Source organism: Nicotiana tabacum, chromosome 15 (genome assembly GCF_000715075.1).
Source record: "Nicotiana tabacum cultivar K326 chromosome 15, ASM71507v2, whole genome shotgun sequence".
In the NCBI taxonomy this organism is placed as follows: Eukaryota; Viridiplantae; Streptophyta; class Magnoliopsida; order Solanales; family Solanaceae; genus Nicotiana; species Nicotiana tabacum.
In genome coordinates this window covers 119,699,473-119,719,749 of record NC_134094.1, presented here as the reverse complement: position 1 = coordinate 119,719,749, position 20,277 = coordinate 119,699,473, and the positions used below count along the sequence as shown (strand labels likewise).

The window sequence follows — 20,277 nt, the reverse complement described above, 5'->3', positions numbered from 1 at the left end:
TGAGTCAAATTACTTTCTTCTTCACTAAGTCTTTGTGGCCACTTGATTTGAAAATAGCAGTTGTATCGTTGGGGAGAGGGTACAGAAGGGCCTTTTTTACCCTCTGTCTGACATATATCTTGGCTTGAATATGTAATATGGCCATTAATATCCACAATAACAAAATTTGTGGATCAAATTTTTATGACATTTGTCATGACATAATATCCACTATAACAAAATTTGTGGTTCATGACATTTGCCATGACATAATATCCACTATAACAAAATTTGTGGATCATGACATTTGTCATGACATAATATCCACTATTAGGCCAAGAATTTCTTGCTATAAATAGAGGAGCTTCTCCTCATTTGTAAACACACCAATTCAAGAGCTTTTCACTCTTGTCTTTCTTTTTCCTCCTTTATTTCATTATAGAGTATTTTGTAAGAGAATGAATGTTGGAAAATACTTGTGTGAACCCTTTCTTTGGAGTGATCTTGTGAGGTTATTCTCTTGGGGTATTTGGGACTAATTAGAGTATTTACTCTAATTTTGTACTCTTATTGGTATAGTGAAATTGCTCATCTCCATTTGTGGACGTAGGTCACCTTGACAGAACCACGTTAAATTTGTGTCTTTTTTATCTTTTTTAATTGATGTTATTATCAACTTGCATTGTCTTTGTTATTGTTATTATAACATTGTTTGGCTAAATTCCGCACTACCCAATTTACCGATCCTAACAATATAATTAGTGGCTCTATGTTGCCAAGGCAAATATTTTTCTATATAATGGTAGGGTGGTAGGGTATCTGTAGCAACTAATATCTCTGAGAATATGATTAATTGCTAAAAGTTACAATCCATCTTTTAACCATGTATATGCTACATGGACCAGTAGTGACTATGAAGATAAAATCAGTCAACTTGCTTCCTTTGTTTCATCTGTTTGTAATATCACAAATATGCAAAAGTACCATATTCATAGATAGCTTAGTTTTGGAGAAAATTTCAAGAAAATCTCATTAATAGAGAAGGTTTAAAACAGTTAAACATTTGTGCTTGTTTACTCTTTATTAATGGCATCTCCTTTTTATTCCTCATAACGGGATTTTAGATGGGCTTTATATTGTTCTTTTAGGTATTGCGTGTTCTAAAATGAGTTCTTTTATTTTATTACTCCAACTTTGTTGATTATTTAGTTTTCTGAACTTGACCATCCTTCAAGAATGGATAATATTGAGGAGAAGGGGGAGTCTTCCAAGATAAACATGTAAAATTACTAACTATACATTGTTGTTCCACTTCAGATTATCACAGGATTGTAGAATATGGACAAAGACAATATGACTTCTACTATTACTTTTGCGGATAAGGTTGGTCTTATTCATGGCTTCTGTATCTTTGACAAGGATAATTCAAATATTGTGGAGTTTCTCTATTCAAAGAAAAAAAGGTTTCATGGCTGCATGTTCTTATCAACATTTATTGTGCATAACATTTAGAGTAATTGAAAATCTAAAGCACTCTAATCAAGGATTAACTAGGACTTGTAATTGTTACGGTTTACCGTCATGGTAGTGGATATCTTAGTTTATTCTATATACTCATTTCATTGCATGCACTAAAAGCTAACTCTTTGATCTGCTTATAGGGGGAGCAAACCCATGTAGATATAGCTTGTGATTCTGAGCTGGTTAAGCTTGCCTTAGGCTTGACTAACCTTCCGGTAAATAATTTCTGTCAAAATTTGTTTGGTCTTTCCTTTAGCTTTGCATTATGCAGAATACCTTGGATGGACTCTTAACTTTAACATAAATAACTAATCTACTGTTTCAACCTTTGTTTTGTGAAATTGTTCTTAGGCAACATTAAAATGATAATATTACTTCTCACGTCCAAATTTTGTGCAGGTTAAAATTGAAAACTATGACTCATTCTATGAGATGACATAGACCTTCTCTCCTGGCAGGTATTCACCTTCAACTATTACAGGATTTCGCGAAAAGTAGTTCTTTGCTCAGGAATTAGTATTTTGAAACATGTTATAATGGCTAGCCTGATTCCATTCATTTTTTTGGTTTCTAACTAAATAGACGGAAACCAGCTCTATCATAATGTATTTTGATTCTCAATCTTTGTCGATGGCATCATCTCTTACTCTGCTGATAATGCTTTCCAGATTCTGAATCTTACAAAGGAGACAGAGAGGATACTTCCACCCTGTAGCTTTCATTTTGTTTAACAATGCAGTGGCAGCATTCTCTTATATTTCAATTATTTGTAATGTACCCCTTTGTATTTTGTATGAGCAGAATTGGTGTTTTGCATAATAAATTTTGAGTACCTTGCAAGAGTTAGTATTAATTTAGTTTGATGAATTTCTGATGTTTGCTATTATGGGTTATTTGTAATGGAATAATGCTACAATCGACTATTTTTTTTAAAAAAAATGAGATCATATTATGAGGGTTACAAGCCCCCAAATATATATATATATTTTAAAAACCGTCACAAATTTAAAATTCAATTTGTGGGGTTGTCGTGGGGGTTTCAAAAAACTGCCACAATATTGTTCGAGGCAATCGTAACTGTGGCATTTTTAAAAACCGCCACAATTATCAAAATAACCCCATAAAATGAGCATTTTCTTGTAGTAATCGGAACTAAGATCTTCTCCTTATTTAAATTCTTTGGTTAATTGCTCAACATCACTGTCAAAATGACTAATCTTTTTCAGTTCTGATTAATACATTGGCAAAGGTACTTAGCTGCGTATATGTGGATTGGGTTGCACTCTACAATAGTGTGTATATATATATATATATATATATATATATATATATATATATATATATATATATATAGTTACTATTTATTTAATTTTTCCCAACAACAAGTTATTAGTGTTAGATTCTTTCAATATTAAGATAAATTTTAGGGACCTCTGTCTGCAAACATCAAATAGAAAGTACAATTTACGAGTCATTTGGTTGGAGCAATTAGAAAGAGTAGTTCTGGTACACAAGTGTTTGGCTCGTCTCTTTTATCCGGTATATCTCATCTCTTATAATCTACTAGGTTTTATTTTAGATTGAAGTTACATATAATCTACGGTTTAAAGAAATTTAACATATAGTTCATATTCACCTATTATAATAGGTAATTTGTTATATTTTAAAGAAAACATATTCAAATTCAAATATGGAGGCTTACCACCTATAAATATACTTTAAATGACTTGATAATGTAAAATCTTTTTGCATACCAATAATGCATATAACTTAAACTCGTTATTTTATATTGAACATGGCATCGAATAACTTATAGCGATAGTAATACCTATACCATTAGGGATCGTTTGGTTTGAAGACAAGTTATGCTGGGATTAGTTATGTTAAAATTAGTTATATTGAGATTAGTTATATTAGGATTAGTTATCCTAGTATTATTTCTTATTGATTGTTTGATATGTTGTATTAATCATGAGATTGTCAATTTTACTGATTTATCTTGGAGTACTATTCTATTATCTAACAAGTATAAGTTATCTCGATACTATTTTTAATCCTAGATTAGTAACCAAGTAGTAATACATATATCATTAGGGGTCGTTTGGTTTGAAGACCGTACTAAATTTATATTCCCGGGATTATTTTTGCTTATCCATATTAATTTCCAAAATGGGACACGTGGCAGGCTAGGAATTCACACCAATTGCTTTAGGGTAATTATGTTGTTGTTGTTTCAATAGACAATTATGTCCTCGGTAATCTTCTTCAGAATTAAACGCTGTTAGCCAGCGTGCTACCAAATCGAAAACCGGCGAAGCTGACCCCGCCGGCGAGACCAACCCCCAACTGCCAACCATAGGCTTTTATTGAATTGGGTTAAGAATTAAGGAAACAAAAGAAATTCAAACCGCTCCATATTTTACTGTAACACACCACATACAGTTGTGCCATAAATTGGCATTTCTTGTTTTGATTATACTTTAGTACTATATAGTATTAGTAATAAAAGAAACTTGGCACCTAATAGTATGAGCTCATTGAAGTTACTCAACTACTTTCTCAGTTATAAGTCCACACCTCTTCACTCTTGCTACAGTCCCTTGTTCTATTTCCCATATATTCAGTTCTATCGTTTTTCGTGTCCCAAAAATCATAGCTTTATCTCCTCCCAATTTCGCCTCTTCTCATCCGGTATGTTCTCTTTCTTGATAAAAACACTTATATTTGATAAATCATGTGTATATTTTGTTTATCTTGATGTACATTTTTGAAAATGTATATGCAAAAATATTTAAGAATTGAAATTCAGTATATCAATTGATTCAAGAAGTGTTTCTTTTTTAGTGGCTTGTGGACAAAAAAATCCTTTTTTTGTTTTGAAAATTTGCAAACTCAGCTTTTGAAATCTTTTCGGAATTTGTGACTTTTCCGGAGAGAGTGATTTGGGGATGATCAAGTTGATTTTTATTGGAAAACCCGGGGTTTCTATCAGTAAAGTTAGAACTTTTCTTAAAGCTTGCTGACAAATTTTTGCTAGTAAGCTTTGCAGAGATCATTTTTAAACTTCTGTTTTTTTTTTGGTTGCTGCTGATTTGTATCATTGAAATGATGAATTTTTGATAGCTAATAAATGAATCAGAAACATAAGAAAAAAATAGTATACCTAAAATATTTAAACCAAAAAAAGGGTGGAAATTTTTGGTCAAATCCTAGTGGAGGCAAAAACACCCGCTGATTTCTTCTCATGTGTCCAAGTCTTGCCTTGGTGGACAGAATTACTCAGTACTTGTGCTAGTCGGAAGTAGCAGGTAGCTGTGAAATTAGTCGAGGTGTGCGCAAGCTAACTTTGACACCAATGTTATCTCAAAAAAAAAAAAGAGTGGACTGTTGATCTCTGTGGATTTTCCTACTTTTTTTTTCCGTTAATCCTATTTGGTTTAGGATTCTGTCGAAATAAATTATGAGTCTTATGAATTAGTAGGCTATCTTTGCTCCTAGGACATCCTGTAAAGAGAGTATAAAAGGTGGACTATGTCAGAGATTTTAGAATTGGTTTTTTTCCTTAAACATGTCTAGAATATCTCAAATTTTGCACCTTTCTTTCATTGTGAGCTGAGAACCTCTTAAACATCTGTCTTTCTTCCCTATAGTTTGTCAAGATGATGATATGGGCCTCCTCATCTCGAGGCAGCAGGGATTTTTACTTTTTCTGTTGGGGTTGGGCATCTATTTGCATCTTCAGAAAACATTAGTAGTAAAATGTAGGCCCTTGTCCCATTTCATATAATAATGTCATTTGATTGGAACTGGCTTTGAAATGTTTATTGGATGTACATATTGTATTAGTGGTAGAAAAGTTACTTTGATAGGGAAATCATTACTCAAAATTTAACATTTGAATTGTTAAATGAAATCGAATTGTTGAATGTTAGTGAAAGTTGTAAAGAATGTATTATCTGTAAAATGGTACCAAACGATTTGGGGACATTCCGATAAGGAAGGATTATCACAAAAGTTGGAACAAGAGAGCAGTTAAATACTAGATTTCACGTGTAATATATCTTCATAAACCAAAAGTCCCTTGGATGTAACTCATTGCATATCTTCGTTTGTGCTTCAAAAATTTAGAGATGATGGTACAAACATGACATTTACATAATCTTAAAGCATTCTTCCTTTTTTTTGTTTTTCAGCTACAAGTAGTATTAGCTATATGGAGCTGGTCAAGGAAGTTGCGAGCAAGGGACCTGAATCACAGCAGAATATTGCCATAAGAGCTGATGAAAAGAGCTACAGTTACATGCAGTTGATATCATCTGCGAGGAAGATTTCTAATTTGTTAAGCAAGCTAGATCTTAAAACTGTGAGTTGGAATGACGAATTATCTATGAATAATTATGGCTGCATGAATTTGTGTTTTTATCTTCATCTAACAACAACAACAACAACAACAACATACCCAGTATTATCCCACATCGTGGGATCTGGGGAGGGTAGTGTGTACGCAGACCTTACCCCTACCTTATGAGGATAGAGAGGTTGTTTCTAATAGACCCTCCGCTCAAGAACGTATAAGCACCACATTAATGAACATATAGACAAGAAGGGACAGTACCAAAAAACCATACAAAAGCAGAATAAAAACAACAAGATAGTAAGGTGAACAACAATGAAAGAAAATAACGGTTAGTCATAAAAACCTACTACCAACAGAAAGCAAGACTGCGTGTCAATACTACTGTTATGAACACTCTAGACTACCTACTCTACTACCCTAATCCTCGACCTCCATACCTTTCTATCAAGGGTCATGTCCTCGGTCAGCTGAAGCTGCGCCATGTCTTGCCTAATCACCTCTCCCCACCTTTTCTTAGGCCTACCTCTACCTCTCCGTAGGCCCTCCAATGTCAACCTCTCACACCTCCTCAACGGGGCGTCTGTGCTCCTCCTCCTCACATGACCAAATCACCTAAGTCGCGCTTCCCGCATCTTGTCCTCAATAGGGGCCACACCCACCTTGTCGGGAATAACCTCATTTCCGATCCTATCTAACCTGGTGTGCCCGCACATCCATCTCAACATCCTCATCTCTGCTACCTTGTCTTCTGGACATGAGTGACCTTGACTGGCCAACACTCAGCCCCATACAACATCGTTGGTCTGACCACCACTCTGTAGAACTTACCCTTAAGTTTCGGTGGCACCTTCTTGTCACACAAAACGCCGGAAGCGAGTTTCCATTTCATCCATCCCGCCTCAATACGATGTGTGACTTCTTTATCAATCTCCTCATCACTTGAATAATAGACCCAAGGTACTTAAAACTTCCTCTCCTAAGGATGACCTGCGAGTCCAGCTCACCTCCTCTTCCCCTTCATGAGTCTCACCACTGAACTTACACTCCAAGTGCTCTGTCTTGGTCCTGCTCAACTTGAAATCTTTAGATTCCAGGGTCTGCCTCCATACCTCTAATTGCGCGTTCACACCGTCTCTCGTCTCGTCAATCAAAACAATATCATCTGCAAATAGCATGCACCACGGCACCTACCCTTGGATGTGGCGCGTCAGTACGTCCATCACCAGAGCAAACAAAAAAGGGCTGAGTGCCGACTTAATGAATGTTTTATCTTCATCTAACAGTCTGAATTAAATGAATGTTTTATTTTCCTTGTTGAAGTGTTTGGTTGAGAGCAATGTTGTTTACAGAATTCTTTCAGTGCAAGTCTTTTTCTCAGTTTCATAAGCGCACTATCTTTTTTATCTGGAGATATTGGTCTTCCAATTTCAAAGTCAGTCTAAAGAATTTAATTCTGTTGTTTCTTTTGCTCAAATGCTTCCGCTTTTTCAGGACAAAGGCATCAAAGAAAATGAACATCTCAATGGAACAAGAGTAGGGATTGTCGCCAAACCTTCAGCAGAGTTCGTTGCTGGAATACTAGGTACCTGGCTTAGTGGAGGTTGTGCAGTTCCTCTTGCTCTGAGCTACCCTGAGACTGAACTACTACATGTGATGAATGACTCGGTCTGTCTCTGAATCTTTTATCTTCTCCCTCGTTGTTTCCTGTCAGTAAAGTGTTATTTTGATAGATAATAAAGACACATAAAAAATGAATGCACTTTTTTTTTCATACTCAATATTAATGATATAGCTTGCATTTTTGTTACGCCTATGCACTTTTTTTTCATACTCAATATTAACGATATAGCTTGCATTTTTGTTACGCCCTGCTCTCTGTCCATAGATATTGGCTCATCTTCAATCAGGTTGAATATTACAGTCTACATGACGTCAAAAAAAATGAAATGTCCTCCTTCCAGTTTTGTCTTCTTTTATTCTTGCTTAAATCATTGTGAAAAATTGATTTGTAGGACATCTCCATGATTTTGAGTACTGAAGACCACCAAGAACTTATGAGTACAATTGCAGCAAAAACTGGTGCTCAGTTATCTCTCATTCCTTCAATTCCCGACGTGCATTCGTCAACGGAGCATGACCTGTCAAAAGACGTGGTTTCTGGTGGTCAACAAAATCTGCTAGAAATCAATTCCTATGGTGAGATAATGGGTAGTTTGTCTGTGGCTCGATATGGTTATTTATTTCCCTGTTTCAGATGTTTGGAGCTCATCTATGTTATTTTCCTTTGTTCTGTACATGTTATCTTCAAGGCGAGAACCCTGCTTTTATCTTGTACACCAGTGGTACAACAGGGAAACCAAAAGGAGTTGTCCACACGCACAATGGAGTCTTAGCACAGGTTAATGTCTGTTCTAGACTTGATGTCATCATTCTCAGGCTTTTATTGGATCTTGATATGATTGATTCTTCGCCTTTAATATGCATGCTTCTCGAATTCATTGATCTAATTAGCAATACTCCACTTCTATCTCGTGATGACCTGTCATAGACCATGGGGTGTCTGATTAAGCACGTTTGCTTTCACTTCTTTATTTCCTCAAATAAGCAGTGAATACATATGTATTCTATTGATTCTGAAGATAGGATAAAACGTGTGATACTATTTGTATTGCTGGGAGATGATAAGTAACCCAATTCACCACCTTGGACAAACTGCTGGTTGTAATTGAAGGAGAACTTTTGATATCATTTACTTCCGTGAACTTGTTTATGCCTTGTTTCAGTTGTCAGTAATATCATAAGGGGTGGAATTGTCTTCATTGAAGTTTTACTACAAAATACTACTTTCAGGTCTCTGGAAGCTATCTCTAATTTAACTCCGTCCATGTTTATGCTGTTTCAGGTCCAAATGTTAGCTAACGCATGGGAATACACGTCCAAGGATCAATTTCTGCACTGTCTACCACTCCATCATATCCAGTCCCATTATTATTTTTCAGTCCCATTATATTTGTTCCCAATCATGTTGTCTACATTTTTCCTGCTTTTGCAAATTGCAACATGTTTTTGTGTGGGATAATGCGATAAACAATCTCATTTGGACTAAAATTTGGTTGATTCTTAACTTGTACTATACATGTGCATGGACTTTTCAATGCTTTACTGGCCCCTCTTTATGCAGGTTCCACGGTAATTACTCAAAGAAATTTCACATCTTCAAACTTGTTTTCACCACAGCATACATGCTGTCTGATTGGTACGTTCATGTTGCCATATCTACTTTTGTGTTTTTGAAGGTCGACTTCGTGCCAAAATTCAGTGTGAGGGGAATTTGGCAGAGATGGCGTGAATCATATCCTACAGATGGGACTAAAATCGATAATGCCATAACGGTGTTTACTGGAGTAAGTCTGTTTTGAGTAAATTAATGAAATATAGTTGCAATCCTATGGCATGTCAGATCATCTGGTGCATTTGAAATGTTTGAGTTTTACTTTCTTAAAGTTATTTGGGGTTATGGATAGGGATAGCATTTGTGTGTGTACTTGGCTAGGATTTGCTAACACCATGGTGTCAAATAATAGCTTTGGTACCAGATCCTCTAGTCCAACTCCTCTTTTCAGATTGATGTTTTTATCATTTTAATCCTACAGGTTCCAACTATGTATGCGCGATTGATACAAGGTTACGAAGCAATGGATCCAGAACTTAAAGCAGCTTCTGCCTCAGCAGCAAGGCACTTGCGTCTTATGGTAATAGGCCGTTTTCTTCTTTGCTGATGTTGTTTGAATGGACTACACAACGGAACTAGGACCTTATCATGTAGAATGAGTCGATTACTTTTTCTTTTTGGTTGGTTGTTTTGTGTATAGAATGTGGTATTATCAAATCTAATATATTTCTTAATTGTCCTAAATGAGAAAAAACAATAATGTCTGCTTCCAGATGAGTGGCTCCTCTGCACTTCCTCTGCCCGTCATGCAGCAGTGGGAAACCATTACCGGACATCGCTTATCAGAACGTTATGGCATGACTGAGGTAATTGTGCTCATATTCACATATTTCGTACATAAGCTGTTTGACTGCTCACCGTTTAATATCCATGCTTATGTAAATGGTTAATTGCTTCTAGTTTGTGATGGCAATCTCTAATCCCATAAGAGGCAAGCGAAAAGGAGGTACTGTTGGCAAGCCATTTCCGGGTGTGCAGGTTAGTGAGTTCCTTATGTTATGGTTTTCGACATCTAACATGTTGCTGGAACAAAGTCCATAAATGCAGTCCAGGAATTTTATTAGATGCATCCCCTCTTTATTATAAGTCTTATCTGATTAATCTTGATATTTCTTTGTTTCTGATAGGCCAAAATTCTTTTGGAAGATGAGAGCAGTAATGATAAAGCTGGAGTTGGGGAGCTTGGCATTAAAAGCCCATCATTGTTCAAAGAATACTGGAAACTACCTGAGGTAAGGTAATCATTACATAGTTGGTAGTTCTACTCCTTAAACAACTCCTGCTTTAAAAGAAGCTATCTTCTTCTTAAACCCCCCCGCCCGGGACGTGGCTCTTCAAATTGAAATAGATGATTTCCAATGCCATTTCTTGGTACTTGCATTTAAGGCTCAGTGGCTCTTCAAATTGAAATAGATTATTTCCAATGCCATTTCTTGGTATTAAACATCTCTTGCTCCATGTGAGGATTTGCTAGGTAACCAAGCAGTCATTTACTGAGGATGGATATTTCAAGACTGGAGATACTGTTACAGTTGATGAAGACGGATATTACATCATTTTGGGACGTAAGCATATTGTCTTCCAATGATTTTCTTTAAAATATTTTCTAATAGTGATGTACCAATTGCCTATGGTTTTCTTTAAGATAGTTACTTGCTAGTTCCTGATCATAAAATATTTTTTTCCTACGCGTACTTTACCAATTGCATGCAGATTATGTCCCCAGTAGACTTTTATGACCTGCACTAAATTTGAATGGCAAATTCTCTGAAATCAATCAAGTTATTCTTGTCTCCTTCCCCCTTTTGAATGTCTGCAAACTAAATGAAATGACAATGTTCTCCTCGTGACTGCTTTCTCAAACTGATAAGGGAAAGTGAAAATGACAGTCTGCTACTTCACTTTTTCTAATGTAGTAAGATCTACTAATGGATGGGGAAGTGCAAGTATATGTGCCATACACATATCTGGAATTTCTCACTAAGTAGTTCAAAGAACTTTAGTCGTCAGAGGATATGCAAATACCTCTATGAAAGAAATACCTCTATGTTACTCTACAGTATAGTTTTGAAGAAAACAAATATTTTTTGAAGACATAAGGTTTTGATTAATTAGACGCTCTACTTATTAAGTTTATCCAACCTTGTTCTTTATTCAATTAATAAAATCATGGAGTGATGAAAGTTCCTCCGCGACAAAACTGTATCTGTTGGAAAAAAAATTGATTTTTTTCTTTTCAGGTACCAATGCTGATATTATGAAGGTTGGTGGATACAAATTATCAGCATTGGAAATTGAAGCAGTTCTGCTGGAGGTTGCTGTTTGTCTATCTTTTTATGTTAACTTCCTCTGATTTCTATCAAAGTTTGATTGTTCCCTTTTAAGATATCTGTCGAAATTAAGATTTTGACAGTCAGCATTTTCATCCTGTGTAATCAAATTTCCTTTTCACAGCATCCAACTATATCAGAGTGCTGTGTGTTGGGTTTGCCTGACAAAGACTATGGCGAAGTGGTATGTACAATAGTTGTGCCTGAGGGTGAAGTGAAAAGAAGACGAGACGAAGAGCTAAAGCCTGCACTAACCTTGCAAGAACTTTCTGATTGGGCGACAGAGAAACTTGCCCCTTACAAGGTATCACCCTTATTTTGTGGTGTTAATTCTTACTCGAGCCTATGAATCGTGTTTTTTTTGTTTTCCGGTTAATGAGCTTCAAAATCAAATTCTGTATCCAAGAACTTAGTTGTCCTAGTACATTACATGACTGATCAAATGATTGAAGAAAAACATAATGTTGAAACTACTTGGCCTAGGGAAAAGGAATTCATGGTCATATTTCGTGCTTGTTTGGTTGAGATCGTTTCTTTGATTTTCTATTCTTGCAATGTCTTTGTATCCAAGTAGTAACGTGCTTAAACTAATTCTTGCCACTTTATAACTGTACCCCAGATACCAACTCGTCTACTTCTGTGGGACTCGTTGCCTCGAAATGCTATGGGGAAGGTTAGATATTCCAAACTCCCTCCCCCACCCCGACTTAAAGGATGTCATCTCCCACTGTTCTTTCATATCCCCTTGCTTATTTTATTTGAATCCAAACAATCATGGCTATAAAAAAGCAAATCTGAAATTTGATGTTCTTTTCTCTATATTAGGTAAATAAGAAAGAGCTCAAAAGAAAGCTGACTGAAGATGCCAAATAATGAGTTTAGATTGGTCAGAAAGCAAGTTGAAGATGGAATACAGAAAGTGAAATAATGCACTAAGGTGTTACTGGGACTTTATATGTTTTGTTAGACAAATAAGCTCTTTGAAGATTATTACTCCAGACAATGATTGAAGTATGTTCTGATGGAAAGTGCAGAAGAAGATTTTCATTTACCTTTGGAGAAAAGATAAATTCCTCTGTAGTTTGCGTCTTAGATACTAGGAATTTTAAATTGAATTTAGAAAACTTTTTAGAGTTAATAATACATGGATATTGTATATCAAGATAGACTCATGAGCCCTGCGAATTTACCTTGTAAAATGGAAAAATGGTGTCTTGTTGATCTGAATAAAATTCAAAATTTTGATGTTCTATTTTCATTTTTTTCTACTGCTAATCCTCTTCAAGGATATTATAGAAGTAAATGCCAGCATATACAGATAAACTTTCGACCCAAATGATAGCTGCCATGTAAACTTTTTCTTCAATAGGATTTAAGTTATATACATTGATATGATATTTTACAGAGTGTAGTTTAACATAATATTAGGTTAGTTATCATTTTTATGAGGTTACTAATTAATATCATTATAGAAATTTACGTGTAATTATATTATCGATACATAAAATTTAAACTCCTATTGATATGATCATATAATGTAAGCCTTAATCCGATTTTGCTTCGAATTGATAATTTAACTCGACTTTTTATGACATTTTACTCTTTCTCCCCAGAAAGACAATGTGGAGCTTTTAAGCAGGTCAAAATATTTTCTAGTAGTAAATACGCCCGTGACAATAATATTATTTTCCTTTTGTTGCCTAAATCGTAGAAGGTTCTTTTTTCCTACAACTTACTTCTTGAAGGGTAAAAATGATTTTCCACAGCTTTTCCTATTTGTGCTCTTGCTCATATCACTTGTTATTCTTTCCTTTTTTGTTGACAAATAAAATTATCACCAGTTATTCACCAATATGTTACCCACATTTTACGATTTTACATCCAACTATGTACTTTAAAATGATTTAGGAATTGATTTTTGTGAGCTTAATTATTATGGAAAAACATTTCAATGGAAAATAAGGGATGCATTTCGCTCTCTTACATACAAGATAAATAAATGTGATCTAAATATCTAACAAACAAGCTTTCATAGCTCAGTTGGTTAGAGCACCCGTTTAGTAAGCGGGAGGTCTTGAGTTCGACTCTCAATGAAAGCAAACTTGTTGTTTTCCTCCTTAAATTTTGCCATTTTCTTGTTTGATTCATTGCTCTCTTGCTCTTTATATTCTGGAACTCTGAATTTCATTGTTCTCTTATTTCAATTACCTTATTTACAATTTCTTATTCTTTTTTCTTTTAATGGGCTCAGGGAAGAAAGAAAACACCAATGAAAAGATGCTGATAAAAAAATGAAAAACCTAAAAGGACTTGTAACATTTATAATTACTATGTATACACTAAACCACCAGCTCAACAGGAATTCAAGTTCAAGGTCTAGATACATTCTCCTGTGGCAAATCACCATCTCCCTCTACCATTTTCTTACTCATATTCTCAGCACAGGGTCCATATGCCCAACTACAAACCATAAAATAAAGCAAATTAAAACCTGTCATAATTGCAAGAAGCCAGTAATAGTTCTCGTAGCGACCTCTGTTAATATTGCTTGAAACCCAACTTTCTTTCCCTTCTCCTTTAGTAAGATTATCCACATTGCTCAGTATCACACTTGCCAACAGATTTGCTACAGCCATTCCTAGTCCAAACATAGCAGCTGCTATACTTGACATACTTTTCGGAAGCTCAGAATAGTAGAACTCGGTTTGGCCAATTGCATTGAATGCCTCTGCTATTCCGTTTAAACAATGTTGTGGAACAAGCCACATTGCTGACATTGCCACGACGCCTTCAGGATTGTTCAAAAGACCTTGCTCGATTGCCTTTCCACGTCGAATATGTTCTATGATCCCGGAAATTAACATGGCCATGCAAGAGAAGAATATCCCAATTCCCATTCTTTCTTTAGTTCCAAGACGAACTGGGTTTCCTCTGATTTTAGATGCCAATGGAAGGATCGCGCGATCATAGAGGACGAGCCAAATTGTTAAAGCAATGATAGTAAACATTCCAAAAGAGCCTGCTGGAATTTCAATGCTTTTAGTTATATGTCTGTTCATGGAATTAGCTTGAAGTAAAGGGAATGAACTTTGGCTCAAGTTTATCGATATCATGATCCCTGTTGACCACAATGGCATGACTCTAATGAGCGATTTTAGGTCCTCAACTTGTTCGATTGTGCAAAGATTCCATGGGTCGACTGCAACGCCATCTTGCTTAACATCTTCAGGGCATTTTATGATGCACGCCTTGTTTAAGAACCTAAAATATAGGAAACATCAGCTTCTAAATAGGAAAAATCAAAAAAGGGCAGCCCGGCGCACTAAGCTCCCGCTATGCGCATGGTCCGGGGAAGGGCCGGACCACAAGGGTCTGGTCATATAGCAGCAACTTTACCAGTTACGTCAAGGCTCCCCTAAATAGAAAAAACAAAAAGGTAATAAATCCTAGAATAAACGAGAGAGTTTTGTCACACCTCAATTTGTTCGTTGGCACGGAAAATTCTGAACCTTTGTTGTGATGGTAACCAGAATTCTCAGAAGGATAAGCAACTTTCCTATTCTTATAAGCAACCACAATGACTTGTAATAATCTGCTAAACAAGTTTTTGCTAGCCTTTTGCTTGATATAAAGTGGAGAAGCAAGAAAAAACAGCAGACCAGAGAAGAACATAATTATAGCAGGAACTCCAAAGCCAACTTTCCATCCCATGTGATCTTGAAGATATACAATACCGGTCATAGCAATCAGAACAGAGATCATAGCTGAAGCATAGTACCAGTTAAAAAAGGTTTCCAATACGCGCTTGTTATTAGGATTATCGGGCTTGTCAAACTGATTTGCACCGAATGCTAAAGAACATGGTCTTACACCACCAGCGCCAATCGACATTAGCATAAAAGAGGAAACCAAGAGTGTATATTGAGCCGGAGTTGCAGATTTACACGCTTGACCTGATAGATTGCAAGGGGGAGGCCTTGCTTTCGGAATCATTGCTGTTAACCACAAGAGAACTGCGCCCTGCAAATGGGACATTAAGATGTTGAGTAGCAGTGACTGACAAAGAATTTCAAGAAGATGGGTGCACCACTCATATAAATTCAATTTAGTTAAATATGAAATTCAATGATAAACCATAACTAAACGAGTAACTATAATTAGTTGATACTATCATCTCAATAAATTATCATTCAGTATACAATAAGCTGTTAGAAGTTTATTCTTTTACATCCAATTAAAGACAAGAGCTGGTATTGTTCGATATATTTAAACTTTATAAACATTGAAGATTTTGTCCAACTTTGAATCTTGCAAACTAAAAGTAGATCAGGAATATTAAGGTCTAACAGAACTTTTAAATCATCTTTTGGCAAAAGGTACATTTAGGCAGTTTAAGCATCTGACATATGTATAGTTTATGACCTCGACTAATTCCACGAGCCAGTTAGGCAGGATTTAAACCTTGGACCTGATTCTCCTTACTTTATTGACCCCTAGGCTACACTCATAAATGACGTTTCTTCCAAGATCAATTAATATTAGCAGTAAATAAGATAATCACGCACTGTACAGATCTAAAATGCATTGGATCCTCTGATTAGAATAACAGTGCTATAAACTAGTACTAGTACTAAATAAAATTTTGTCAGCCTAAGATATAAGAAGTAGCAGTGTAATTCTATTTTGCACTATTGAGGTATACTCAGGTGTAGGGATCCAATCACAGTCCTTCCTTCTTCATACTTGTCGTTTTTGCAAAATAGAATTATACTGTTATGTAGTAATTTACCACGATTAAGTAACAAAAAGGGTTGATATCAGTGGCATACACAGGATTTTACACAAACGATGTCATAATTTGAAGAAACAAATAAATCACTATACGTATCCCCAATATTTTTATTTTTCTTATAACTATCTAGTAAAAAATTTCAACCAAGCAGTATTCCGTGACACTCGCATAGTATAAGATGCATACGCCCCTAGTTGAGAATTAGTATTAATTAACAATGTATATAAAAACATATGCTATATATTAAATAGAGGTGGCTATGTGATGGAGATGAATCAAGGATTAAATACTTAAACTTGACAGGTTAAACTTAATCTACCTCATACGACATGACAACATTATACAGCTATAACACACTAAATTATATTTATATATCACACAATAACTATATACGTACACCAAGCTTTTTAAACAATGCTAAACCGAGAAGATAGCAAAAAGTGTCGAGATAAACTACTCCATAAGTGATAAGCCTATTAAATATTGGCAAATGGGAAAATAAGGGGTGAGTGCGACGTTTAAGCAGGAAAAACTTACGCGCTGACAGTTAAGAGGACAACAAATCTACATTGTATCAAGGCTGGAAACAAGTGTACCTCGTACCAATTACTACTGTATAAAAATCAACAAAATTTAGGCCTCGAAAAAAACCAGTAAATGATTTATAATAATTACCAGGAAACTGAAGATGGAACCAAATCCAATTACAAGAAACCGACCCAGATATGAATCTGCAATGAAAGCTCCAACTAGTGGCAAGAAATTTGTAGCTGATGACCAATAAAAGAGTAAATTTTGGGCAGCGGTGACTCCCATTCTGTAATCTTTCATCAGATAGAATGTCATGTTGGGTAAAAGTCCATAACTTGCCACCTTCTCCAGTGACTCATTTGCTGTGTTTACAACGTAAAACCCAAAATTGCATCATGTTAATTATCTAGTAAATTCAGTTTATAATGATGTCTTAACATATATATATACAAGATTACGTAGTAAAAAGTTGAAAAGATCAAAAATAAAAAGATTTAAAAACTAATTACTCCCGGAGCCTTGGAGTAATAGTAAAATTGTCTATAAGATGCAGACCCAAGATTTAGAGGTACGTTAGATGTCACTACTAATATATCACTACTTTTTAAAGATATATATATATATATATAACTTTTGCTGAACTTTACGGGGTACTGATGACCCCTCGTTCTATAACATATATAGGTCTGCCTATGACTCCTCGTTCTATAACATATATAGGTCTGCCTATGACTAAGTCACGATAGAAGCAACCACTTATGCTTGTATCAGGTAGATGGTCTACATCGTATCCCATTGGTGCAGTCATTCCCTAGACCTTGCATGATCGCACAGGCAGCCCCAATTACTCCATTTTAGATGGAAAACAAACTGATCGGATACAGAATTTAAAAAAAAAAAAAAAAGACTTTGAAATTACGTAGAGTCTTAGAAAAAGACATGACATTTTCTATGGAAATGGTTACCTATAATGAAAGGCATGGTTATAAGACCACCCTTGGATCTTGTCATGATTCTTGGAACCGCCATTGGTGATAAAGAAGAAGAAAGTTGGTGGTGATGATCCTCCTCCATTTTAGTCATATGATGATCTGAAGAAAGTTCCATCATTTCCTTCTCCATGAACAAGAAGAAGAAGATGACTGAGGTGGTACTAGTTAACTAGTGATGAAAGTAAGAAGAGAATGAGAATTAGGTAAAGAGATGGGATTGTGTTTTTCTTTTCTTGTAGTGAAGTGAAACTCAAAAACCAGCTGAAAGCTGGATGTATAGTGATATCAGACAAGTATCATGGGATGGGTTGGGGTTGGCTCTGCAGTTGCTTTTTTCCTACGACAAGAAATATTGCCATTATACCCTCTCTCTCTCTCTCGCTTTTTAAAAAGATGACTAATAATTCGACCGTCTGCACCCTGCAGACAAGCTGGCAGGGAATTACGTGCGATTCTGTGTTAAAGGTTACATCCTTTTATACTTTATTGTATTTTTCTTTTAATAATGAATATGACTGTTGTAACCGGTAAAGTTGTTATCATGTGATCACGAGGTCACGGATTTAAGTCATGAAAATAACCTCTTGCAGAAATAAAGCATAAGATTGCCTTTTAATGAGCATGAACAGTAGTCCCTCCATTTTAATTTATATGGTGATAGTTAATTAGAAAGAGAAATAAATTACTAAAATTTATGTTAAATATAAAGTTTAAAGTTAAATTATTTTTAAATATATAAAGTTGCAAAAAAAATTTTAGAACAGACTAATAAGAAAAGAATATCATATGGAATATATAATTTGAAACATATGGAGTAACACTTTGTTCATCAGAATTATTTTACATGAAATTAATTGGAAAAAAAAGGCTTTTGACACGATCTTTAAGCGGATAATGGTAATAGCTTTTAAATATTTATCATGTACTATATCCAGTGACAGTTAAAAATTGGAAAGGAAGATGGAGTTAGTAAGTTGTAACATCAATTGTTTGTCTTGGGTTAAATGTCAGTACCTACCTAAAAGAAAAGAGAGGAGAAAAAGGTAAAAGAGTGTGCATGTTAGTAATATGTTGGTACTTCTAGTTCTGTTCAGAGGTGAAATTTGACTTGACGAAGATCACAGGGTGGTACACAATTCGATTAATAGTTAATGGAAAGCGTTTCTTATTAAATATACGAAAAATGACCAAAAATATCCTTGAACTATTCAAAATTAATTTTCGTTTATTTTTTGTACCAAAAATATCCCTACCATTTATGTTTTGGACCACAAATATCCTTAAACTGTTAGTCTTGCCATTGAAGGTGACATGACAGTTCAACTAAGTTAGATTTGCTTACATGATCTTCCACCTAAGCAATCCAGCATGGCAAAATCAACACTTATTCCCAAAAAAGTAAAAAAAAATCGAAAAATTATTTATTTCGAAATTTTTTATTAAAATACAAAATCAACACTTATTCCGAAAAAAGGCTAAAAAAATTCCGGAAAAATAACCCCCAAATATTTATTTTTTCGGAATATTTTATTAAAATACAAAATCAACACTTATTCCGAAAAAGTAAAAAAATTTAGAAAAATTATTTATTTCGGAAATTTTTATCAAAATACAAAATCAACACTTATTCCGAAAAAAGTAAAAATATTCCGGAAAAATAACCCCCGAATATTTATTTTTCCAGAACTTTTTTTACTTTTTTCGTAATAATTGTTGATTTTGTATTTTAATAAAAAAATCCGAAATAAATAATTTTTCCTGATTTTTTTTTATTTTCTTCAGAATAAGTGTTGATTTTGTATTTTAATAAAAAAATTCAAAATAAATAATTTTTCGGAATTTTTTAACCTTTTTCGGAATAAGTGTTGATTTCATATTTTAATAAAAATTTCTGAACAAATATTTTTTTCGAAAAAATAATTTTGCCATGTTATATTGCTTAGGTGGATAGCCATGTTAGCAAATCTAAGTCAGTTGGACTGACATGTCACATTCAATGGCAAGACTAACGGTTTAAGGGCATTTGTGGTCCAAAACATACATGATAGGGATATTTTTAGTACCAAAAACAAACAGAGGGCATTTTTTAACTATTTCAAATAGTTCAAGGGCATTTTTGGCCCTTTTCCGTTAAATATATTTTTATTTTATTTCGAAAGCTCTAATTAAAGGTGAATAATAATATCATTCCACCTGATAGTCATGATAGTATTTGTACCATTGCTACTAATCCTTACTACTTACTCCTTCCGATCCAGTTTAATTGATTTTTTAGTCCCTTTTTTTATGGTCCACAATATTAATTTTTCCAATATCAAGAAGAATTGAATTTCTTTATTTCAAAGTTTTCCTTGAAATAAAAAATTTAAGAGTATTTGTTATATTTTTAATGAATAAATTAAAATTAATTTAATTAATTTTATTGTTAATTAATGCTAAAAAGACAAATTCTCAAGAAAACGGTCAAAAATATCAATTAAAGTGCGGAGTACCATTTAAATATGCAGCTTTGTGCGATACCCTTCCTTGTGTGCTATGATTAT

General features: G+C 34.6%; 2 protein-coding genes, 1 long non-coding RNA gene and 1 other non-coding gene across 4 annotated transcripts; 3 read left to right on the top strand and 1 right to left on the bottom strand.

Moving 5' to 3' along the window:
• The first annotated feature begins 380 nt into the window (after positions 1-380).
• On the top strand, positions 381-2,323 carry LOC107828699 (uncharacterized). The gene is made up of 5 exons (XR_001657780.2): positions 381-585; positions 1,297-1,362; positions 1,641-1,715; positions 1,900-1,958; positions 2,169-2,323. It is a non-coding gene; the product is annotated as an uncharacterized LOC107828699 (long non-coding RNA).
• A 1,419-nt stretch (positions 2,324-3,742) lies between these two features.
• Positions 3,743-12,669, top strand: LOC107789300 (putative CoA ligase CCL8). The gene is made up of 17 exons (XM_016611077.2): positions 3,743-4,191; positions 5,694-5,863; positions 7,349-7,522; positions 7,870-8,053; positions 8,167-8,255; positions 8,760-8,829; positions 8,994-9,046; positions 9,154-9,261; positions 9,511-9,609; positions 9,803-9,895; positions 9,990-10,067; positions 10,217-10,321; positions 10,564-10,654; positions 11,330-11,403; positions 11,544-11,723; positions 12,039-12,092; positions 12,245-12,669. The coding sequence occupies exons 1-17, from the start codon at positions 4,029-4,031 to the stop codon at positions 12,290-12,292; spliced, it is 1,833 nt and encodes a 610-aa protein (XP_016466563.2). The 5' UTR covers positions 3,743-4,028; the 3' UTR covers positions 12,293-12,669.
• A 775-nt stretch (positions 12,670-13,444) lies between these two features.
• Positions 13,445-13,518, top strand: TRNAT-AGU (transfer RNA threonine (anticodon AGU)). Its single transcript has one exon. It is a non-coding gene; the product is annotated as a tRNA-Thr (tRNA).
• Positions 13,519-13,703: 185 nt separating this feature from the next.
• On the bottom strand, positions 13,704-18,179 carry LOC107789301 (protein NRT1/ PTR FAMILY 1.2-like). Its single transcript, XM_016611079.2, has 4 exons — positions 17,708-18,179; positions 16,887-17,104; positions 14,895-15,439; positions 13,704-14,680 (listed from the first exon to the last, which is right to left on the bottom strand). Exons 1-4 carry the CDS (start codon positions 17,862-17,864, stop codon positions 13,789-13,791), a joined length of 1,812 nt encoding a protein of 603 aa, XP_016466565.1. The 5' UTR covers positions 17,865-18,179; the 3' UTR covers positions 13,704-13,788.
• Positions 18,180-20,277: the final 2,098 nt, after the last annotated feature.

What these genes read in the sequence shown, in the direction of transcription:
- LOC107789300 (XM_016611077.2), top strand. Translation starts at nt 4,029, where the DNA reads ATGAGCTCATTGAAGTTACTCAACTACTTTCTCAGTTATAAGTCCACA. An exon ending in CTCTTTATGCAGGTTCCACG is followed by an intron (nt 9,047 to 9,153) that starts GTAATTACTCAA and finishes GTGTTTTTGAAG; the next exon opens with GTCGACTTCGTGCCAAAATT. An exon ending in CAAGGCACTTGCGTCTTATG is followed by an intron (nt 9,610 to 9,802) that starts GTAATAGGCCGT and finishes GTCTGCTTCCAG; the next exon opens with ATGAGTGGCTCCTCTGCACT.
- LOC107789301 (XM_016611079.2), bottom strand. Translation starts at nt 17,864, where the DNA reads ATGGAGAAGGAAATGATGGAACTTTCTTCAGATCATCATATGACTAAA. An exon ending in GTTCCATCTTCAGTTTCCTG is followed by an intron (nt 15,440 to 16,886) that starts GTAATTATTATA and finishes TCCCATTTGCAG; the next exon opens with GGCGCAGTTCTCTTGTGGTT. An exon ending in GTGCCAACGAACAAATTGAG is followed by an intron (nt 14,681 to 14,894) that starts GTGTGACAAAAC and finishes CCTATATTTTAG; the next exon opens with GTTCTTAAACAAGGCGTGCA.